The sequence below is a fragment of the Nyctibius grandis genome, chromosome 5 (assembly GCF_013368605.1).
Source record: "Nyctibius grandis isolate bNycGra1 chromosome 5, bNycGra1.pri, whole genome shotgun sequence".
NCBI lineage: Eukaryota > Metazoa > Chordata > Aves > Nyctibiiformes > Nyctibiidae > Nyctibius > Nyctibius grandis.
The window spans coordinates 1,226,548-1,250,044 of record NC_090662.1 but is presented as its reverse complement, the minus strand read 5'-3'; the positions used below and the strand labels follow the sequence as shown (position 1 = coordinate 1,250,044).

The 23,497-nt window shown below is 54.3% G+C and overlaps 1 protein-coding gene across 2 annotated transcripts; it reads left to right on the top strand.

Annotated features, from left to right (window-relative positions):
- Positions 1–567: 567 nt before the first annotated feature.
- CALU (calumenin) lies at positions 568–20,052 on the top strand. Of its 2 annotated transcripts, none has more exons than XM_068401519.1 (7): positions 568–646; positions 7,160–7,396; positions 13,207–13,400; positions 17,622–17,788; positions 18,069–18,129; positions 18,364–18,563; positions 19,418–20,052. In XM_068401519.1, exons 2-7 carry the CDS (start codon positions 7,176–7,178, stop codon positions 19,520–19,522), a joined length of 948 nt encoding a protein of 315 aa, XP_068257620.1. In that variant the 5' UTR covers positions 568–646; positions 7,160–7,175; the 3' UTR covers positions 19,523–20,052. The 2 variants fall into 2 exon arrangements, with proteins under 2 accessions (XP_068257620.1, XP_068257621.1); XM_068401520.1 differs by lacking the exon at positions 13,207–13,400 and adding an exon at positions 12,943–13,136.
- The last annotated feature ends 3,445 nt before the right edge of the window (positions 20,053–23,497 follow it).

Genomic DNA, 23,497 nt, shown 5'->3' with positions numbered 1-23,497 from the left:
TCAGCGGGGCCCTGGCGTCACCCTGAGGGGAGGCCTCTCCTCACTCAGGGGCACTTCAGGAGGAGACGCCACTCTAAGCCCACACTGTAGCCGCTGCCGAAGCAGGGGCAGGCCCCACAGTGCCCCAGCAGCCCGGCCCTGGCTGCCAGGAGGGCTGGGGAAGGGCTGGCGAAGGGCTGAGGTGGCCCCGCTCGCCCCGCCCCCCCCCCAACATGGCGCCTCACCCCCCACCACCGCCGCCCTTTTCCCGCCCTTTCCGCCGCGCGTGCGCAGTGGGGGCTGAGTGGGGACGCGGCGCCCAGGTGGGCGGGGCCGCCGGCCGGCGCGCGCATGAGGACGTGGCGCTTTCCAGCCAATCAGCGCCCGCGTCGCCGGCGGCGGAGAGGCGGGGCTTGAGCGGGCGGCGGGGGCGGGGGCGAAGGGGCGGGGACGGTGGGCGGAGGGCAGCGTGGGGGCGGGCGAAGGGGGTGACGGGCGGCGGAGACATCCAATCAGATCGCCTTACGTAACGGCGGAGGAGGCGAAGCGGCGCTCTGATTGGCCGGCTCGGAGCGAGCGCGGGGGGCCGTGCGGCGTGGCGCGGAGCCTACTTCCGGTCGGCGGAGCGGCTGAGGGGAGCGGGCGGCGGCGGCGGCTCCCGGTGACGGTGAGGGACGGGCCGGGCCTGGCGGGGCGGGAGGGGCCCTGCGCCCGCCGGCGGCGGCGGGGGCGGCCCCGGGGAGGGGGCAGCCGCGTTGGTCCGGGAGCGGTAACGTGGCACCGGCGGGGCTGGGCCTCGGGAGCCCCGGGCCTGGTCGCCATGGGAACGTGGTGGCGGGGCGGGGGAGCAGCATCGCAGTGTCCGCCGTGACCGGACCCGTTCGCGTTGGGGCTGCATCGCCGGGTATGCGCGTCGAGGCCGCGGCGGCTCCGGTGCCGTGGTGTGTAACGGCCCCGTGCCCCGGCGGGTGCGGAGGGAGCGGGGGCAGCCGCTTCCTTCCCCGCCCCGTGCAGGTCGGGGCTCCGCAGCATCCCTGGGAACGGGCGGCTCCGAGGCTGCCTTATTCCCGGGGGAAGGAGCCACCGTCCTGGGGGTGTCGGTCGATGGCAGCTGAATATGAGCCAGCGGTGTGCCCAGGTGGCCAAGAAGGCCACCAGCATCCTGGCTTGTACCAGCACTAGTGTGGCCAGCAGGACCAGGGCAGGGATCGTCCCTCTGGACTCGGCACTGGTGAGGCCGCACCTCGAATCCTGGGTGCAGTTCTGGGCCCCTCACGACAAGAAAGACCTTGAGGTGCTGGAGCGAGTCCAGAGAAGGGCAACGGGGCTGGGGAAGGGTCTGGAGCACAAGTGTGATGGGAGCGGCTGAGGGACCTGGGGGGGTTTAGCCTGGAGAAAAGGAGGCTGAGGGGACACCTTCTCGCTCTCTACAACTGCCTGAAAGGAGGGTGTAGCGAGGGGGGGTCGGTCTCTTCTCCCAGGGAACAAGCGATGGGACGAGAGGAACCGGCCTCAAGTTGCCCCAGGGGAGGTTTAGATTGGAGATCAGGGACAATTTCTTCCCCAAAAGGGTTGTCAAGCGCTGGCACAGGCTGCCCAGGGCAGTGGTGGAGTCCCCATCCCTGGGGGGATTTAAAAGCCGTGTAGATGTGGTGCTGAGGGACATGGGTTAGTGGTGGCCTTGGCAGTGCTGGGGTAACGGGTGGACTTGGTGATCTTAAAGGCCCTTCCTTGGCCCGGGGGTGGTACCAGGGCCCCGGTGCTTGTCCCTCCATCAGGCCTCGTCCAGCCTGGGCCACATCCTGCACCGGGGATAACTGTCTGCAAGGTGACTGGTGCTGGGAGACCCCTGGGGCAAGGAGGGGTCCCCAAAACTCCCTCTGCCTCTTAATTAACTCTCAGTGAAAACCTGAGTGTTCAGGTTCTTTCTATATTGGTGAATGTTTGTTTTTGGGGCATAAATTGCTTCTTTCTTGCCCATTGTTTAAGCTCCTGATAAGATCACACAGGCCTCGGGGAGCAGAGCGCCGAGTCCTCCATTGGCACCATTAACGTTGGCGATCGCTCATCAAGACAGACACGTTAATGAGCCCAAACCAACCCTGGTGCTCAACGTCATCCTGTTATCCACACAAATCAAGGCCCTTTTGCCACCCTCAGCCACAGTTTGTCACCGTCACCCCCCGTTGTAACACCGAGCTCTCAGTGGCACGTGGAGGTGACCCCCTCCTCTTCCATCTGTGGGTGAGGACCAGGTTTACCTGGCAGCCCCAGGCGTTAATTCAAAGCCAAAATAGCGACTAATTCCCAAATTTCAGCAAATTAGGTTTCTTTCTGTGAAGCCAGGCAGGAAACGTGGTGCCAAAGGGGTTCCTGGCTGTCGCTCTGCCATGAGTATCGCTGCAAAAACCAAACCTGTCGCAGAATCCTGAGTTTCTCCCTCGATATCATCGAATCCCAGACTGGTTTGGGTTGGAAGGGACCTTAAAGCCCATCTAGTTCCAACCCCCTGCCACAGGCAGGGACACCTTCCACCAGACCAGGTTGCTCCCAGCCCCATCCAACCTGGCCTTGAACACTGCCAGGGAGGGGGCAGCCACAGCTTCTCTGGGCAACCTGGGCCAGGCTCTCACCACCCTCACAGCAAAGAATTTCTTCCTCACATCTCATCTCAATCTCCCCTCTCTCAGTTTAAAACCGTTCCCCCTCATCCTGTCACTCCAGCCCTTGTCAAAAGCCCCTCTTCCACTTTCCTGTAGCCCCTTCAGGCACTGGAAGGTGCTAGAAGGTCTCCCTGGAGCCTTCTCCAGGCTGAACAACCCCAACTCTCAGCCTGTCTCCACAGCAGAGGTGCTCCAGCTACAAAAACCACCCGGAATCCCCCATTCCTCCACCAGCCTGAGGTTCCAGGAGACCCCAATTTTGCAGGAATATCTCCCCACTCCCCACCCCTAATTGCTGCTTCCGACTTCCCCGTGGTTCACCGCCCAGACCCTTTTATTTCGGAGAACACACAACTGTTGCCAACGTCCCTTCCCGTCGCGGTTTGTGGTTTTCTCATGAGGAGAGAAGAGAGGAGCACATAAATCAAGCTCAACGCCTTATTTTTTCCAAAACTCTGAGCTCTAAGGATCATTGGGGGGTCAATCCTGTTGGTGGAGCAGATGTTGGTCAGCAGAATGTGCTCCTGATGTGAATTATTGATGAATAATTGTTGGTTTGTGGGTTTTTTTTGTCCCACTGAGCACGAGAGCAGCATCTTTACCCACCAAGGTAAAGCTCGTCGCCTCCCTGGCACCCGGCGTGGTGCCAAGGTACGCGTTGGAGGTCAGGTTGCCCCTTTCCATCACCTCCCAACGGCTCCCGGCCGCTTTGTGTGGACACTGGAGATAAAAATCAAGGTTTTTACACCCATTCTGGGTCACCCCGTGCTTCAGTCCCAGGGATACACGGGAGGTTTGCTCTGGGGTGGGCAGGTTTTTTGGGAGAGCGCTGAAATCCTGCCGCCGTGGTCTGTAAGAAGATGGGGAAGGGATTCAGTCGTGGATGTGGTCGTGGCAGTGGGACTCCTCTTTTTGGTGGGGTGTTTGTTTTTTCTGCAGTGGTTTCCCCTCCTCGGGGTTTGGCTTCTCAGCCTTTGCTTGAGCTCAGGTTGCTGGAGATGGGAAGGACAGCTTGGCCCTGCCAGCGCTGCCATCCTCAGTGCTCAAGGCTTTGCTCCTCCGTGATCCCAAGCACAAATCCAGGCTGGGCGGAGAATGGACTGAGAGCAGCCCTGAGGAGAAGGACTCGGGGGTGATGGGTGACGAGAAGCTCAACGTGAGCCGGCAACGTGCGCTGGCAGCCCAGAAAGCCAACCGTGTGCTGGGCTGCATCCCCAGCAGCGTGGCCAGCAGGTCAGGGAGGGGATTCTGCCCCTCTGCTCCGCTCTCGGGAGACCCCCCTGCAGTGCTGCGTCCAGCTCTGGGGCCCCCAACAGAAGAAGGACACGGAGCTGTTGGAGCGAGTCCAGAGGAGGCCACGGAGATGCTCCGAGGGCTGGAGCCCCTCTGCTCTGGAGACAGGCTGAGAGAGCTGGGGCTGTTCAGCCTGGAGAAGAGAAGGCTGCGGGGAGACCTTCTAGCACCTTCCAGTACCTGAAGGGGCTACAGGAAAGCAGAGAGGGGCTTTTTACAAGGGCATGAAGTGACAGGATGAGGGGAACGGTTTTAAACTGAAAGAGGGGAGATTGAGATGAGATCTGAGGAAGAAATTCTTTGGTGTGAGGGTGGTGAGAGCCTGGCCCAGGTTGCCCAGAGCAGCTGTGGCTGCCCCCTCCCTGGCAGTGTTCAAGGGCAGGTTGGATGGGGCTTGGAGCAACCTGGTCTGGTGGAAGGTGTCCCTGCCCGTGGCAGGGGGTTGGAACTAGATGGGCTTTAAGGTCCCTTCCAACCCAAACCAGTCTGGGATTCTATGATCAGCTTCCAGCACACACCTGACATCAGTGGAGATGCTCACCAACTCCTGAGTAACCCTTCAGGCAGGGAACTCTCCCTCTTGTTTTACTCTATTAGAACGTTTTTTTTCCCCTCTCCTGCTACTCCTTTCTAACCCCTGCAAGTAATTTTAGCCACACGGACTCTTTAACTTCTGGTTTCTATGCGGTAAAATTTAATTTGATGAACTTTTTCACGCAGATGGAGCTCTGTCTGCGTGGGGAGAGTAAGGCAGGACAGTGTGCCGAAGCGTAAATACGTTAGCTGCTTGCTTTTAAATCCAGATTAAAGAGATGGGGAATCCAGATTAAAGGATGGGGAATACTTCTGAGCGCCCGGTTGGATTGCAGAGTAGGACTCTCGTGCTTTTTTTCCGGCGTTTTCCACTCAGACCCTCTGCTGGAGGGTAGGAAGGGTCTGCAGAGGGGTCTGGACAGGTTGGATCGATGGGCCGAGACCAACGGCGTGAGGTTCAACAAGAACAAGTGCCGGGTCTGACACTTGGGCCACAACAACCCCACACACTTCAAGAGAGATGTTGAGGTGTTGGAGCGAGTCCAGAGGAGGGCGACCAAGCTGGGGAAGGGTCTGGAGGGTCTGACCTACGAGGAACGGCTGAGGGAGCTGGGGGTGTTTAGCCTGGAGAAGAGGAGGCTCAGAGGTGACCTTAGTGCAGTCTACAACTACCTGAAGGGAGGGTGTAGCGCAGTGGGAGTCGGCCTCTTCTCCCAGGCAACCAGCGCTAGGACAAGAGGACACAGCCTCAAGCTTGGCCAGGGGAGGTTCAGGTTGGACATTAGGAAGCATTTCTTCTCAGCAAGGGTCATTAGGCATTGGAAGGGGCTGCCCAGGGAGGTGGTGGAGTCCCCATCTCTGGAGGGGCTTAAGAAAAGCCTGGACATGGCACTTAGTGCCCTGGTCTAGTTGCCATGGTGGTGTCAGGGCAATGGTTGGACTCGATGATCCCGAGGGCTCTTCCAACCTCGTTGACTCTGTGATTCTTTGGGTGATGAACCTCCACGTCCTGAGCATCTTTCATGTGTCCCAACACCTGGAGCTGGGTTCCAGATGGGTGTAGCAAGTCCAGTGGGACTGGAGTTAATGGTGAAATAGGTGTGGGTGAGGTTCCATCCCCACGAGAGGTCCTGGCTGGCGTGTGGACGAGATCCCTCACTGGGCAGGAGGGTTCTTCGGGGAGGGAATGGGGCAGGAGGATGTGAGAGCAGAGGGCAGCCGGCGTGGCTGGCCACCAGCTTGGCAGGGGCCGCGGCCCGGGCGATCGGCCACGCCTGTTTGCCACGCATCCTTGGCATTCCTGGGCCAGCAGTTGTCGCTCGGAGGGGCTGGGCTGGGGCTCGTGCGAGGGAGCTGCTCTGGTGGGGCGGTGAGGGGGTTTCTGCGAGCTCAAAGATCGCTGTGCCCAGATAATCTATGTTAATTCATGTCTTTGCCTGGGTAATCTGTGTTAATTCATCACTTTGCCCAAGTAATTGCATTAATTTATCACTTTGCCTGGGTAATCTGCATTAGTTCATCACTTTGCCCAGATAATCTGTATTAACTCCTCACTTTGCCCAGGTAATCTGTATTAACTCCTCACTTTGCCCAGGTAATCTGTATTAATTCATCACTTTACCCAGATAATCTGTGTTAACTCATGATTTTGACTGGGTAATCCACGTTAATTCATCACCTTGCCCAGGTAATCTGCGTTAACTCATCACTTTGGGTAATCTGGATTAGTTCATCACTTTACTGGGTAATCTGCATTAACTCATGATTTTGCCTGGGTAATCCACATCAGTTCATCACTTTGCCCGGGTAATCTGCATTAACTCCTCGCTTTGCCCCGATAATCTGCATTAACTCATGGCTGTGCCCAGATAATCTGCGTTAACTCATGGCTGTGCCCAGATAATCTGCGTTAACTCATGGCTGTGCCCAGATAATCTGCGTTAACTCATGGCTGTGCCCAGATAACCTGCGTTAACTCCTCGCTTTGCCCAGATAACCTGCATTAACTCATGATTTTGCATGGCTAATCTGCATTAATTTATCACCTTTCCCAGGTAATCTACATTAACTCATCGCTTTGCCCAGATAATCTGCATTAACTCATCGCTTTGCCCAGATAACCTGCATTAACTCATGGCTAATCTGCATTAATTTATCACCTTTCCCTGGTAATCTACATTAACTCATCACTTTACCCAGATAATATGCATTAACTAATCACTTTCCCCTGGGTAATCTGTGTTAATTCATCACTTTGCATGGGTAATCTGTGTTAATTCATCACTTTGCCCAGTTAATCTGCATTAACTCATCACTTTGCCCAGTTAATCTGCATTAACTCATCACTTTGCCCAGTTAATCTGCATTAACTCATCACTTTGCCCAGTTAATCTGCATTAACTCATCACTTTGCCCAGTTAATCTGCATTAACTCATCACTTTGCCCAGTTAATCTGCATTAACTCATCACTTTGCCTGGGTAATCTGTATTAATTCATCACTTTACCAGATAATCTGCATTAACTCATCACTTTAGCCATATAATCTGTATTAACTAATCACCTTGCCCAGATAATCTGTACTAATCCATCAGCTCTCGCTGTTCTGGTGTCAGACTCCTGGTCTGTGACCCTGGGACCAGCCCGTGGCAGCGCGAGCTCCTCACTCCCCCTCCTCTCGCCCTCCCCCAGGTGCATCCGAGCCACCATGACCCTCCCCCAGCTCCTCCTGTGCCTCTCTCTCTCCGTGCTCTGCATCTCGAGCAAACCCACCGAGAAGAAGGACCGCGTCCACCACGACCCGCAGCTCAGCGACAAGGTCCACGACGACGCTCAGAGCTTCGACTACGACCACGACGCTTTCCTGGGCGCCGACGAGGCCAAAACCTTCGACCAGCTCACGCCGGAGGAGAGCAAGGAGAGACTCGGGTAAGGAAAAGAGCCCAAATGAAAACCTAATTAAGAGAGAACGAACCCACAGCGCGTTGCACTGGGTGTAAACACCCCCCAGCGCTCACATACGTCCTCTTGCACCTCAGGGGGCAGAGGGAGCCTCACCTAAAACCTTTGAAATGTCATTTTTAAGGCAGTGGCAGCTGAAATGTAGCGACTGACACACAATTACACAATGTCTGGGCAGTTCTCGCTGCTCTTCTCTTCGCTCTCAGCCTGCAAGGTCACCTTGAGTCAGTCCAACCCTGTGTGCTGGCTGTTAAGCACCAAATACTCCCCAAAACCACCAAGTAGACATGAAAATAAGCGTCTTTTGCTGCTCTACGGTCTGACAACCCAGGGGATTACTGGCATTTTCTTGCCACGTTCTTCTCCGCAGTCGAAGAGCAGCTGGTTGCTGCGTGGAGCCCCACATTAGCAAAAAAACAGAGCAGCTCTTGACAACTCCCTTCTGCTCCGTGGCTCGGCCTCCCCTGCCACCTGCAGACGTGGCAGCAGGGGATGGTCAGCCCCGGTCTGGGCTCCTCGGCTCTACAGCCCCTGCCTTTGTGTCTGCGGCGGCAGCTGCCGGCACAGTTGTTCACGCTGGGTTTAGAGAAGCTTAAACCTTCGGAGGTTCAGCCCTGACCAGGCTTTTTTTCAGAGTCTCTTGAGGGCCACGCTCCCACCTGACACCTCCTGGGTGAGCTTGGCCTTGGGAACCCTCCTCAAGATGTCAGGTTGAAGGACTGACTCGTTGTGGTCGGTAGGAGGTAACCGCAGGCCTCTCCGCCAGCGGTTTGCCCTCAGAATCCCAGCCTGGTTGGGGTTGGGAGGCACCTCTGGAGATCATCCAGCCCAAAGCAGGGTCACCCAGAGCACGTCGCACAGGGCTGTGTCCAGGTGGGTTTGAATATCTCCAGAGAAGGAGACTCCCCCCCCTCCCTGGGCAGCCTGTGCCAGGGCTCTGGCACCCTCACACCAAAGAAGTTCCTCCTCATATTCAGATGGAACTTCCCGTGTTTCAGCTTGTGCCCGTTGCCCCTTGTCCTGTCACTGGGCACCACTGAGAAGAGTCTGGCCCCATCCCCTTGACATCCACCCCTAAGGTATTTATCATAGAATCACAGACTGGTTTGGGTTGGAAGGGACCTTAAAGCCCATCCAGTTCCAACGCCCCTGCCACGAGCAGGGACACCTTCCACCAGACCAGGTTGCTCCCAGCCCCATCCAACCTGGCCTTGAACACTGCCAGGGAGGGGGCAGCCACAGCTTCTCTGGGCAACCTGGGCCAGGGTCTCACCACCCTCACAGGGAAGAGTTTCTTCCTAAGATCTAATCTAAATCTCCCCTCTTTCATTGATAAGATCCCCCCTCAGTCTGCTCTTCTCCAGCTGAACAGCCCCAGCTCCCTCAGCCTCTTCTCGCAGCAGAGATGCTCCAGCCCTCTGACCATCTCCGTACCCTCCGCTGGACTCTCTCCAGTAGCTCCTGGTCTGTCTTGAACTGGGGGGCCCAGAACTGCCCACAGTTACTCCAGGTGTGGCCAGAATCCCAGAATCAATCGGGTTGGCAGAGACCTCTGGGATCATCGAGTCCAACCATTGCCCTGACACCACCATGGCAACTAGACCAGGGCACTAAGTGCCATGGCCAGGCTTTTCTTAAACCCCTCCAGAGATGGTGACTCCACCACCTCCCTGGGCAGCCCCTTCCAGTGTCTAATGACCCTTTCTGAGAAGAAATGCTTCCTCATGTCCAACCTGCCTCACCAGGGCAGTGTAGAGGAGCAGAACCTCCCTTGACCTGCTGCCCACACTCTTCCTCCATAAAGGCAGCGCCACGTCTGCTGTAAGGGCGTCTCTGCAGGAGGCTGGCGCGTGAGGTATTTTTTTCCCCCCTGGGGACTCTTTAAGCTAGAAAAACCCTTTGGATCCAGCACAGCACGGCCCTCATCGGTCTGCAAACAGCACAACGAGCCGAGCAGGGTGGCTTTTTTCTGAGGGAAAGAGTTGGGGGAGAATCTCTTGATTATTTTAGGAGTGAAGGCGCAGGGAACGTGCAGCTCCAGCTGCAGAGAGCAGGAATCCCCCCGCCCCCCGCGCTGTTTTCCTGACCCCGTAGGCTTTGTCACGGCTCCACTTTAATTTCATTGTTCTGCTGAGTTATCTGCTGGAAAGAGCTGGCAGCAGGAGCGGGGCTGGGTAAGAGTTTCCACTCGGATGTTTTAACGAGGCCGTTTCAAACCGTTCTCGCCCTTGACATAAACCAGCTTTGCTATTTTTTTATGGGCAGAGGCAAATTCATCACACTTTCCCGAGCTGGTTTGATAAACTCGTTCTGAACGCCTCGTTATGTAAATGATTTTTTAATGGACGTTGTGCTTTTCTGGCCTGGGAAAAGGACCCAGTTTTCTGGGAGAGAGCCCTGGCTCCCTGTGTCCTGGCTCACTTTCCATATGGCTCTTGTATTTTTTTGGGGTCACCAGGATTTTGAGGACAGCATCCCCTGTGCCTTACCTTGTTTTTCTTTAAAATCCACTGAATTTGGGGAAGGCTCTGCTGCTTTTCCTGACAATCCTGAGCAAACAGGATCCTCTTGCTTCCCTGTTAGCGGGGGGAGGAAAATAAAGCAGCCTGTGAACTCCAGCTGCCAACCTTCACCAAACATCTGGTGCCCCTGCCACCCCCTCCCCGCACAGAGGGAGCTTTTACATGACAAAAACGATGTGTTTTGGTTTTTTTTTATCAAAACTTAAGGGTTTTTGTGGTTTCTGCTCTGGGAAACCAGCCTGTGAGCATCTGGTTTTGGCACTAAGCCACTGAGCCAGCTGAAGGCAGAGGTTTAGGAGCTGCTTAAGTGTCCCTGATGGCACCGAGCTGGCCCCGGGTGGGGACAGAGTTTAACTTAACGCAATTAAACGTCTCTAATTAAACCTCTGAACTTCTGCTGCCCCACCTAGAAATCTTTCCTGGAAAAGTCACCCCCGTGCAGGCTCCAACCCTTCGTTCTGGGGCTTGGTGGCACAGAAACCTTTTTATTAAGGCTGAGGTGGTTCAGGTTTTATGGTCGAAGCAGCTGGGGAAATTCCTGATGGGACCCACAGAATCACAGATTCTCAGAAGGGGTCATTAGACACTGGAAGGGGCTGCCCAGAGAGGTGGTGGAGTCACCATCTCTGGAGGGGTTTAAGACAAGACTGGCCATGGCACTTAGTGCCCTGGTCTAGTTGCCATGGTGGTGTCAGGGCAATGGTTGGACTCGATGAGCCCAGAGGGCTCTTCCAACCTGAGTGATTCTGGGGTGCATTAAGAGTGTGTCCAGCAGATCGAGGGAGGTCCTCCTCCCCCTCTACTCTCCTCTGCTGAGACCTCACCTGGAGTATTGCGTTCAGTTCTGGGCTCCCCAGTTCAAGAGGGACAGAGATCTACTGGAGAGAGTCCAGTGGAGGGCTATGAGGATGATGAAGGGACTAGAACACCTACCTTGTGAGGAAAGGTTGGGAGACCTGGGGCTGTTTAGTCTGGAGAAGAGAAGACTGAGAGGGGATGTGATTAATGTGGATAAATAGATGAGGGCTGGGTGTCAAGAGGAACGGGGCAACCTCTTGTCACTTGTGTCCTGCGACAGGCCAAGGGGCAATGGATGCAAGCCGGAGCACGGGAAGTTCAACCTCAACATGAGGAAGATCTTCTTTACTGTAAGGGTTACAGAGCCCTGGCACAGGCTCCCCAGAGAGGGTGTGGAGTCTCCTTCTCTGGAGACTTTCAAGCCCCGTCTGGATGCGTTCCTGTGTGACCTGCCCTAGATTGGGCCTGCTCTGGCAGGGGGTTGGACTTGATGATCTCCAGAGGTCCCTTCCAACCCCTAACATTTCATAATCTGCAAGCTGCTGTCTGCCACGGGTAAAGCATGGCATCGAGCTGAAAGACTCTCCTAGAAGGACTCTCCTAGAAGAAAAGCACATTGTTTTTCCCGGTCTTATCCCCACTATCTAGTCAGCTTTTCATTTTGAGGAACGTCCTTTGTGCTGCACGGAAGAAATCATGGGTTTGCTTTTGAAAAGCAATTAGGGGACACCAAAACCTGGGAGAGAGATGCAGGGGGGGCTCCACCCTCCGCTGGGGTGGGTTTGCGCTGGATGTTTTGCTTCACATCGATATTCTGGGGATTTAATTTAATAATCTGGTGGTGATTTGGGGCTGTTGGCCCTGGCTTTGATCACCCGGCGCTGCCGGGGTGAGCACGAAGGCGAGAGCTCCCAGCGCTGAGCCGCAGCGTGCGCCGTGCCTGCCCCGCGTCCTGCCCACACCGCTGCTCCTAGGAGTAACTCAGGAGGAGGACCGGCGCGGCTGAACCAGCCCAGCTCCCCGCTGCCTGCCCTGCATTCCCCTCCCCGGGGCTCGCGTGCATCTGCCTATGGATCTCTGCATTCCTCCCGGCGGCTTTGCTTCACAGCTGCTGCTAAAAATACAAGCAGGCACGCGGCCTCGCGCCGGGCTGCGCGAACCGCGCGGCTCCGGTTTCTCCCTCGGTAAAGGGGGTGGGCAGCGGCCTCGGGAGGGACCCGACGTCAGCTCCTCGTCGCTGTCCTGCGAGGGTTCGCTCTGCCGTTGCTGGGCTCGGGCGTGCCAACAAGCCAAGGCTCAGGCTTTGTGTCCGTTCACCGAGCGTCCCACGTGAAGTACGTGTCCGTGCTTAACTCCCGGCGCTGCCGAGGTGGGCAGGGGCACGCCAGGGTGTTTGCCAGGGTCTAATGACACAGAATCCCAGAATCAGTCAGGCTGGAAGAGCCCTCTGGGATCATCGAGTCCAACCATTGCCCTGACACCACCATGGCAACTAGACCAGGGCACTAAGTGCCATGGCCAGGCTTTTCTTCAACCCCTCCAGAGATGGTGACTCCAGCACCTCCCTGGGCAGCCCCTTCCAATGGCTAATGACCCTTGCTGAGAAGAAATGCTTCCTAATGTCCAACCTGACCCTCCCCTGGCCAAGCTTGAGGCTGTGTCCTCTTGTCCTAGCGCTGGTTGCCTGGGAGAAGAGGCCGACTCCCACCCCGCTACAACCTCCCTTCAGGTAGTTGTAGACTGCACTAAGGTCACCTCTGAGCCTCCTCTTCTCCAGGCTAAACACCCCCAGCTCCCTCAGCCGTTCCTCGCAGCTCAGACCCTCCAGACCCTTCCCCAGCTTGGTCGCCCTCCTCTGCACTCGCTCCAACACCTCAACATCTTCCTTGAAGTGCGGGGCCCTGTCGAGATGGGCAGATGCACACCCAAGGTCTAAGACAAAATGTTTTCCTCTTAAGACACAAGATTCCTGAAGAAAACCAAACCTAAATGGCCCAAGAGTGAGTAAGCCAGTGTTTTGGTGGCTAAACCCCACGTTGGTTTTAAGGACAAGCCGTCTGAGGTCACATTGCCAGGACCTGGCCATAACCACCACGACTTGCAGGGGAATAACCCGCCAGGGGTTCCACGTGCTCTGCCCGGTAGAACCTTATTTCCCTTAACTTTTGCTGGATTTTTCTGCATTTCCTACAGAAAGATTGTAAGTAAAATAGACGAAGACAAAGACGGGTTTGTAACAGTGGAAGAGCTGAAAGACTGGATTAAGTTTGCACAAAAGCGCTGGATATACGAGGACGTAGAGCGGCAGTGGAAAGGGCACGACCTCAATGAGGACGGCCTCATTTCTTGGGAGGAGTATAAAAATGCCACCTACGGCTACATCTTAGGTAGGTCTCGACTCTCGGGATCACGACTTGGCGGAGCCGGCGCTTGAAACTTGCTGTTTTGTTTTTGTAGAATGATTGTAGCTAAGATAGACACGGATAAGGATGGGTTTGTGACGGAGGGGGAGCTGAAAGCCTGGATTAAGAAGGCCCAGAAGAAATACGTGTATGACAGTGTGGAACGGCAGTGGCAGGAGTTTGACATGAACCAAGATGGATTTATCTCCTGGGATGAGTACAGGAACGTGACATATGGCACTTACCTCGGTAAGGGGCGAGGTGGCCCGGCTGGTGGTGGGCTCTAATCAATAAAGCAGAGGTACCGTGGAGCAGAGCACCCCCAAAGCCTCAGATTTCCACAAAAAAAAGGTCTTCTCTGAATTTACCTTGCGATGGAGTTAATGAGGGGCAAAAAATAAGGGGAAGAACCCAACCTCGAGGTGCAGCTTCGTAACTCTGCTTTATTGATGTGCTTCATGGTGCAAATTAGCTCCAAACCCCGTCGTGGGCCACGCCGGGGTTAAAGGCACGGGGGGTGATGGGTGTTCTTGCCTTCTAGCTTCTGCTTTTCCAGCACTTGGTACCCACAGAAAGACCCCGACCAACGTGTGGCTGGAGAAGCCACGTTTCCTGGGTGCCTACACCCTAGATCGTTAGCAAAGAGCCTTTTAATCACTCCCCCAAGCCCTCGCTTTCTCCACTTCTCCTGGCAGTAGCTTTAGACCCCAGAGCTTGGAGGTTTTTTTGGCCCCTAAGGCAGGTCAGCAGCGAAAACACCCCGAGGGGGTGAGGTCAGCAGCTCTGCGGGGGTTAAGGCGTTAGAAGAAAACCAGTTCCTCTGCCAACTGGTCCCGCCTCCTGGCACGAGGACATATATGGTGTGATGAGCTCCAGCTCCAAAGCATGAAATAAAGTTTTAATTTACTAAATCTTTCCAAAGATAGTCAAATGCTCTGCGGAACGTATGGAGCCTCTCGCTCCTGCCTCATCCGTCTCCCCTCGCGGCTTCTTTTTTAAAAGAGTGACTTAAAGCTGGAGGAGGATGGAAGTTTGCTGTGCCAGTGGCTGGGGAAATCACCCCCACCCCCAAACCCCCTCAGGTCTTCCTAAGCTTCCCAGATGCCCTCAAGGCTGGGGCAGCTCTTCCCAAGCTTCCCAGACCCCCCCCAGGCCTGGGGCAGGTCTTCCCAAGCTTCCCAGTCCCCCCAAGGCTGGGGCAGGTCTCCCTAAGCTTCCCAGACCCCCCCCCAGGGCTGGGGCAGGTCTTCACAAGCTTCCCAGTCCCCTCAGGCCTGGGGCAGGTCTTCCCAAGCTTCCCAGTCCCCCCAAGGCTGGGGCAGGTCTTCTTGAGCTTCCCAGACCCCCTCAAGGCTGGGGCAGGTCTTCCTGAGCTTCCCAGACCCCCTCAAGGCTGGGGCAGGTCTTCCTGAGCTTCCCAGACCCCCTCAAGGCTGGGGCAGGTCTTCCCAAGCTTCCCAGAGCTGGGGCAGGTCTTCCTAAGCTTCCCAGACCCCCTCAAGGCTGGGGCAGGTCTTTCCAAGCTTCCCTGACCCCCCCAGGGCTGGGGCAGCTCTTCCTAAGCTTCCCAGATGCCCTCAAGGCTGGGGCAGCTCTTCCTAAGCTTCCCAGATGCCCTCAAGGCTGGGGCAGGTCTCCCTAAGCTTCCCAGACCCCCTCAAGGCTGGGGCAGCTCTTCCCAAGCTTCCCAGACCCCCTCAAGGCTGGGGCAGGTCTTCCTAAGCTTCCATTAAGAGTGGAATTACTGAGATCTACAGAAAGCTTAGACTTAAATCCAGCCTGGAAGGGGGGAGAAGAGGTCCTAGGGAGGCTTTTATTGCACTTTTTGGAGTGGGATTTATGACTTGCAGGGGTAGAATATTTAAAAAAAAAGCCCAAACATAATGAGAAAAAAAAAACACCTTAATGAGAAATAGAAACCTTAATGAGAAAAAAAACCTTAATGGGAAAAAAAACCTTAATGAGAAGAAAAACCTTAATGAGAAAACCTTTTCTCCAGCCTAATTGACAATAGGGGAGCGCCTGGCCCCCGTGGTGGCCGATATGCCGTGAAGATCCCCCCAGCCTGAGCTGGGACCTTCAGCAGATCCCGATAAGGCCTCTCCCAGCGCAGCTCCCACGTCCTTTTGTCCTTCCCCAACGCTGGGAGAGGATCCTGAGCCCCCCCGCAGCCAGGCTCAACCCAGCAGAGCCCTGCCTTGCCTCCCTGCTCCTTTTCCCCCAGGAATTCCTTTTCCCCAACTCTTTTCTGCTTAAATATTCTCCTCCCTTCCACCAGACCCTCCCCTCCCTTCTCCTTTCTCCCCTCTCCGTTGGAAATGCCTCTGGAAACGTCTCTGGAGAGCTTGACGCGTGGCCAAGAGGCCGGCCGAGCCCTTGAGCGAGTTAAGACCATCCCTCTCCCGGCGCGTGGGAGCTGAGGCACCACCCTACTGAGGGTTTACAAAAAAAAGCACTCACTTTTTGTCATCAAAATGAAATGTGGGGTGGATTTTTTCAAGCTTCAGCACGGCGTTAGTCACAGAATTACAGAATCAACCAGGTTGGAAGAGCCCTCTGGGCTCATCGAGTCCAACCATTGCCCTGACACCACCATGGCAACTAGACCAGGGCACTAAGTGCCATGTCCAGGCTTTTCTTAAACCCCTCCAGAGATGGTGACTCCACCACCTCCCTGGGCAGCCCCTTCCAATGGCTAATGACCCTTGCTGAGAAGAAATGCTTCCTAATGTCCAACCTGACCCTCCCCTGGCCAAGCTTGAGGCTGTGTTTCGCTTTATGCCACCGAGGTCAGGGACTAAACCACGGGAGCGTTTTGGGGTGGGTTTAACCCTTGTTGAGCTTGCTCAGCTCGCTGCTCCTTAGAATAGAACCGTGTGGCTTGGAGAAGACCTTTAAGATCGAGTCCAACTGTTGACCCAGCACTGCCCAGCCCACCACTAACCCATGTCCCTCAGCACCACATCTACACAGCTTTTAAATCCCTCCAGGGACGGTGACTCCACCTCTGCCCTGGGCAGCCTGTGCCAGTGCTTGACAACCCTTTCCATGAAGAAATTATTCCTAATATCTGACCTAAACCTCCTTGCCACCTGGTTTAACCTCCTGAAAGCCACTCAGCCCAATCACCTGTATTAAAATAAATCGCTTTTTTCCCCTCGCCACGAGTCGTGGCCCATCCTGAGGCCGTTTGCTCTCGCCGAGCTTCCCAAGGTGAAAGCTCGGGGCTAGAATAGGAAACTTGAAGCTTAATTGTGCCCTAGAGGTGACTTAAAATAAAATCTTACCGTCTTCTATTTAATAGTTGGCCGGCACCGGGGCTGGTTTAGAGCTGCTTAATCCCCGGCCTTTTGTCCTGGCTGTAAACAGAGAAGGGTGGGAGCCTTTTTTTAGACCGAGCCTGACTCTCCCTTCGCTTCCCCCCTCCTTGAGGGTTCAGCTACGTCCTCCTCTTATCGATATTTTTCTATAGGCTGATGAATGAGGCCACCTTCGGTGTCCCCGAGCTTATCTATAGCTGTTGGCGTAGCTATATCGAGCAGCCATATGTGCCCCAGATATTCCCGCTGCGGCGGGCACTGGCTGGTGTTTCGCTGGCTTTGAAGCCGCCCCGGCAGCGGAGAGCGGTGTCCTCTTACACATTCTCCTCCAGAAATAGCTTGGGCTGAGCCTCGGGGCCCGCGCCGGCCAAAAAACCCCTGATCCCTGTCATCTTCCCTGGGAATGCTGGTATCCCACGGCTGCTGTCAGCTCCTCTTCCTCTTCCTTCTGGCAGAGGAGGTGCAGGAGAGACACAACGGCCGCCAAAAACTAAAATTCAGGCTGCCGTGGCAAAGCGTTGGGAGGTTGAGGTTGAAGTTGGGTTGAGGTTGAGTTGAGATTGAGTTGAGGAGGTTGAGGTTGGGTTGAGATTGAGTTGAGGAGGTTGAGGTTGTTTTGAGATTGGGTTGAGGTTGAAGTTGAGGAGGTTGAGGTTGAAGTTGAGAAGGTTGAGGTTGGGTTGAGATTGATTTGAGGAGGTTGAGGTTGGGTTGAGATTGAGTTGAGGAGGTTGAGGTTGGGTTGAGGTTGAAGTTGAGGAGGTTGAGGTTGGGTTGAGATTGATTTGAGGAGATTGAGGTTGAAGTTGAGGAGGTTGAGGTTGGGTTGAGATCGAGTTGAGGAGGTTGAGGTTGAAGTTGAGGAGGTTGAGGTTGGGTTGAGATTGATTTGAGGAGGTTGAGGCTGAAGTTGAAGTTGAAGTTGAGGAGGTGAAGTTGGGTTGAGGCTGAAGTTGGGTTGAGGTTCGGTTGAGATTAAGTTTAGGAGGTTGAGGTTGAGTTGAGGAGGTTGAGGTTGGGTTGACGTTGTGAGGTTGAGGTTGGGTTGAGGTTGAGTTGAGGAAGTTGAGGTTGGGTTGGTGGTGACCATGGGGCATCTCCCCCCTGCCCAAACTGACCTTGGGGCAACTGCTTCTTCTCTTCTGCCCAGATGACCCGGACCCCGACGATGGATTTAATTATAAACAGATGATGGTGCGAGATGAACGACGCTTCAAGATGGCTGACAAGGATGGAGACTTGACCGCCACCAAGGAAGAGTTCACCGCCTTTCTGCACCCTGAGGAGTATGATTACATGAAGGACATAGTCGTGCAGGTGGGTCCTCTGCGACTGGTGGTCTCGGGCGAGATGGTGACGTTTACGGTGAAGAAATGGGTGGAGAGGGTTGGAAATGTGGGTGGTTCACCAGAAATGGTGCTGCAGCGGGACGGCCTCGAGGAGGTCGTGGATCGGGGATGGTTCTGGGTGGAGAGGGTCATCCCTGGAGCACAAAATGTCCTTTTGGGCGTTGCTGGGGGTGGACCAGGCCTGGTGAGGAGCTCACTGCGGGGTGGAATTGCTCCGAGTCCGGCCCACCACTGTCTTCTCCTTGCAGGAGACCATGGAGGACATCGACAAGAACGGGGACGGCTTCATTGACCTGGAAGAGTACATAGGTGAGAGGCCACCACCTCAGCTCCCCTCACGGTCCCCTTCCATGTCCAAAATCATGGGGCAGGAAGGCCACCTGCTTCTCCAGACCCATTTCAAGCCGCGCTTCAAAGATTTTGGGGTGAATTTAGGGGAAATCAAGAGGTTTGATGTTAATCCTTGAAGGGGGAGCGCTCATGGAGGGGTCTTGGCGTCATGGCTTTGCGGTGGGGACGGAGCCCACATGTCCCCTTCCCCAGGTGACATGTACAGCCGCGACGGCGACGCCGAGGAGCCCGAGTGGGTCAAGACGGAACGGGAACAGTTCGTCGAGTTCCGCGACAAAAACCGCGACGGCAAAATGGACAAAGAAGAGACCAAAGATTGGATCCTCCCGTCCGACTACGACCACGCCGAGGCGGAGGCGCGGCACCTCGTCTACGAGTCCGACCAGAACAAGGTGGGGACAACACAGAACGGGGAGGGGGACCTCAGAATCCCAGAAGGGTTGGGGTTGGGAGGGGCCTCTGGAGATCATCCAGCCCAACCCCTGCCCAAGCAGGGTCACCCAGAGCACGTCGCACAGGGTCCTGTCCAGGTGGGGTTCTTCTTCTCTTCTTCTCCTCCACCTCTTCTTCTCTTCTCCTCTTCTTCTCCTCTCCTTCTCTTCTCTTCTCTTCTCTTCTCTTCTCTTCTCTTCTCTTCTCTTCTCTTCTCTTCTCTTCTCTTCTCTTCTCTTCTCTTCTCTTCCTCTCCTCTCCTCGGAGCAGAGATGCTCCAGCCCTCTGACCATCTCCGTACCCCTCCGCTGGACTCTCTCCAGTAGCTCCTGGTCTGTCTTGAACTGGGGGGCCCAGAACTGCACACAGTTACTCCAGATGTGGCCTCACCAGGGCCGTGTAGAGGGGCAGGAGAACCTCCCTCGACCTGCTGCCCACACTCTTCCTCACGCACCCCAGGACACCATTGGCCTTCCTGGCCACAAGGGCACATTGTTGGCTTGTGGGGAACTTGTTGTCCCCCAGAACCCCCAGGTCCTTCTCTGCAGAGCTGCTCTCCAGTAGATCAGCCCCAGCCTGTCCTGGTGCAGGGGGTTATTCCTCCCCAGGTGCAGGACCCTACACTTGTGTTGGTTGAACTTCATGAGGTTCCTCTTCCCCAGCTCTCCAGCCTGGGCAGGTCTCACTCCATGCCAGTATGGCCACTTTGGTGTCATCCAGCATCAAACATGGGTTTGATATCGGTTTAATATTGGTTTGATATCGGTTTGATACCGGTTTGATATCGGTTTAATCGGTGTCTCCGCTCCCGCAGGACGGCAAGCTGAGCAAGGAGGAGATCGTGGAGAAGTACGACCTGTTCGTGGGCAGCCAGGCCACGGACTTCGGCGAGGCCTTGGTGCGGCACGACGAGTTCTGAGGGCCGCGGCCGCCCCTTGCCTCCCACTATAATTTATTTTTTCCCATTTCTGGGATGATCGTCGGAATTTTTGCCGCTGCTGAGACTGATTCCAGGCGCTGAGGTGAACCACCACCCCCCACCTCTCCTCCCGTCCTTTTGATTGTGCTTCTCCTTTTTTTTTTCCACCTTTTCGTGACACTACGGTGGGTTTTTTTTAATTTACACCCGTTTTATGCTCTTCCCAAATTCCCTTTTTTATTTTTATAGTCATTTTTGGGAAGGGAAAAAATGGGGGCCGACACCCCCCCCCTCACCCTGCCTCCCTCGCCCCTCTGTATTCACCCACACTCAGCCCCGGGGCCTTGAAAAATTAAAATAATTAAGGAAAAACAATTTTTTTTTTCATTTTAAAATGAAAATAATTAAGGAAAACCAATTTTTTTTATTTAAAAATTAAAATTATTAAGGAAAACCAATTTTTTTATTTAAAAATTAAAATAATTAGGGAAAAACAATTTTTTTTAAATTTTAAAATTCAAATAATTAAGGAAAACCAATTTTTTTTTAATTTTAAAATTAAAATAATTAAGGAAAAACTTTTTTTTTTAAATTAAAGTTAAAATAAGTAAGGACAAAAATTTTTTTTTATTTTAAAATTAAAATAATTAAGGAAAACCAATTTTTTTCATTTTAAAATGAAAGTAATTAAGGAAAAACAATTTTTTTTAAATTTTAAAATTAAAATAATTAAGGAAAACCAATTTTTTTCATTTAAAAATTAAAATAATTAAGGAAAAACAATTTGGTTTTCATTTTAAAATTAAAATAATTAAGGAAAAACAATTTTTTTTTCATTTTAAAATTAAAATAATTAAGGAAAAACAATTTGGTTTTCATTTTAAAAGTAAAATAATTAAGGAAAAACAATTTTTTTTTCATTTTAAAATTAAAATAATTAAGGAAAAACAATTTTTTTAATTTTAAAGTGAAAATAATTAAGGAAAACCATTTTTTAAAAAATTTTAATTATTTTAATTTTAAGGAAAAACCAATTTTTTTTTATTTTAAAATTAAAATAATTAAGGACAAACAATTTTTTCTTATTTTAAAATGAAAATAATTAAGGAAAAACAATTTTTTTAAATTTTAAAATTAAAATAATCAAGGAAAAACAATTTTTTTTAATTTTAAAATGAAAATAAGGAAAACCTTTTTTTTAATTTTTAAATTAAAATAATTAAGGACAAACAATTTTTTCTTATTTTAAAATGAAAATAATTAAGGAAAAACAATTTTTTTAAATTTTAAAATTAAAATAATCAAGGAAAAACAATTTTTTTTAATTTTAAAATGAAAATAAGGAAAAACTTTTTTTTAATTTTTAAATTAAAATAATTAAGGAAAACCAATTTTTTTTTAATTTTAAAATGAAAATAATTAAGGAAAAACTTTTCTTTTAATTTTAAAATTAAAATAATCAAGGAAAAACAATTTTTTTTTAATTTTAAAATGAAAATAATTAAGGACAAACAATTTTTTTTAATTTAAAAATGAAAATAATTAAGGAAAACCAATTTTTTTTTTAATTTAAAAATTAATTAAGGAAAAACCAATTTTTTTTAATTTTAAAATTAAAATAATTAAGAAAAAAACCAAACTAATAAGGCAGAAAACGACGGGGCTGAAGGGAAAACTAAAGCCAGAGGTGAGCACGCCCGCGGGGCCTCCCCCTAATTAACGAGCCCCCGTTAATCAACCAGATTCCCGCTGCCGGCGGCCCCAAAAGTGCCTTTTTTCCCCCCGAACGCGCGGCGCAGGACGGGGGACACCGGGGAAGCCCCCGCCGGCCCCCCAAGGGCTTGGGAGCGCTGCCCTGGCGCTAACGAGCTCAGACACTAATTAGCCCCGTGGTTACCCGCCCCCCCCGTTGGTTTAGTTTCTCCGGTGCCGCCGCGCAGGATCCGGCCACTCAATAAACTCGGTTACACCCACCCGCTGGCTGCGCAGAATCGGGCCCTTCGTACCCCAAACTGCCACCCTGGGGGCTCAGCACCACCCCAGCCCCATGGGTGGGGGGCTCAGAACCATCCCAGCCCCACGGATGGGGGGCTCAGCACCACCCCGGCCCCATGGATGGGGGCTCAGCACCACCCCAGCCCCACGGATGGGGGGCTCAGCACCACCCCAGCCCCACGGATGGGGGCTCAGCACCACCCCGGCCCCATGGATGGGAGCTCAGCCCCATGGATGGGGGGCTCAGCACCACCCCAGCCCCACCGATGGGGGCTCAGCACCACCCCAGCCCCATGGATGGGCACTCAGCACCACCCCTGCCCTATGGATGGGCGCTCAGCCCCACAGAAGGAGGCTCAGTCCCATAAATGGGGGGCTCAGCCCCACAGATGGGTGCTCAGCACCACCCCAGCCCCATAGAAGGGGGCTCAGCACCACCCCGGCCCCACGGATGGGGGCTCAGAACCACTCCAGCCCCACGGATGGGGGCTCAGCACCACCCCGGCCCCACGGATGGGGGCTCAGCACCACCCCTGCCCCATGGATGGGGGCTCAGCACCACCCCGGCCCCACGGATGGGTGCTCAGCACCACCCCAGCCCCATGGATGGGGGGCTCAGCACCACCCCAGCCCCATGGATGGGGGCTCAGCCCCACAGAAGGGGGCTCAGCACCACCTCAGTCCCATAAATGGGGGGCTCAGCCCCACATCCGCCCCATGGATGGGGGGCTCAGCACCACCCCAGCCCCATGGATAGGGGGCTCAGCACCACCCCAGCCCCATGGATGAGGGGCTCAGCACCACCCCAGCCCCATGGATTGGTGCTCAGAACCATCCCTGCCCCATAGAAGGGTGCTCAGAACCATCCCAGCCCCATGGATGGGTGCTCAGCACCACCCCGGCCCCACGGATGGGCGCTCAGCCCCACATCTGCCCCATGGATGGGGGCTCAGCACCACCCCAGCCCCATGGGTGGGGGGCTCAGAACCATCCCTGCCCCATAGAAGGGGGGCTCAGAACCATCCCTGCCCCATGGATGGGAGCTCAGCCCCATGGATGGGTGCTCAGCACCACCCCAGCCCCACGGATGGGGGCTCAGCACCACCCCAGCCCCATGGATGGGGGGCTCAGCACCACCCCTGCCCCATGGATGGGGGCTCAGCCCCACCCCAGCCCCATGGATGGGGGCTCAGCACCACCCCAGCCCCATGGATGGGGGCTCAGCACCACCCCAGCCCCATGGATGGGGGGCTCAGAACCATCCCTGCCCCATAAGTGGGGGGCTCAGCACCACCCCAGCCCCATAGATGGGTGCTCAGCACCACCCCAGCCCCACGGATGGGTGCTCAGCACCACTCCTGCCCCATGGATGGGCGCTCAGCCCCACAGAAGGAGGCTCAGCCCCACCTCAGTCCCATAAATGGGGGGCTCAGCCCCACATATGGGTGCTCAGCACCACCCCAGCCCCATGGATGGGGGCTCAGCACCACCCCGGCCCCACAGATGGGTGCTCAGAACCACCCTAGCCCCATGGATGGGTGCTCAGAACCATCCCTGCCCCATAAGTGGGGGGCTCAGCACCACGCCAGCCCCATAGAAGGGGGCTCAGCACCACCCCAGCCCCATGGATGGGGGCTCAGAACCATCCCTGCCCCATAGATGGGAGCTCAGCCCCATGGATGGGGGGCTCAGCACCACCCCAGCCCCACGGATGGGGGCTCAGCACCACATCTGCCCCATGGATGGGGGGCTCAGAACCATCCCAGCCCCATAGATGGGGGCTCAGCACCACCCCAGCCCCATGGATTGGTGCTCAGAACCATCCCTGCCCCACGGATGGGGGCTCAGCACCACCCCGGCCCCACAGATGGGTGCTCAGCACCACCCCAGCCCCATGGATGGGTGCTCAGCACCACTCCTGCCCCATGGATGGGCGCTCAGCCCCACAGAAGGAGGCTCAGCCCCACCTCAGTCCCATAA

What these genes read in the sequence shown, in the direction of transcription:
- CALU (XM_068401519.1), top strand. Translation starts at nt 7,176, where the DNA reads ATGACCCTCCCCCAGCTCCTCCTGTGCCTCTCTCTCTCCGTGCTCTGC. An exon ending in TGACCTGGAAGAGTACATAG is followed by an intron (nt 18,130 to 18,363) that starts GTGAGAGGCCAC and finishes CCCCTTCCCCAG; the next exon opens with GTGACATGTACAGCCGCGAC. An exon ending in ACGAGTCCGACCAGAACAAG is followed by an intron (nt 18,564 to 19,417) that starts GTGGGGACAACA and finishes CCGCTCCCGCAG; the next exon opens with GACGGCAAGCTGAGCAAGGA.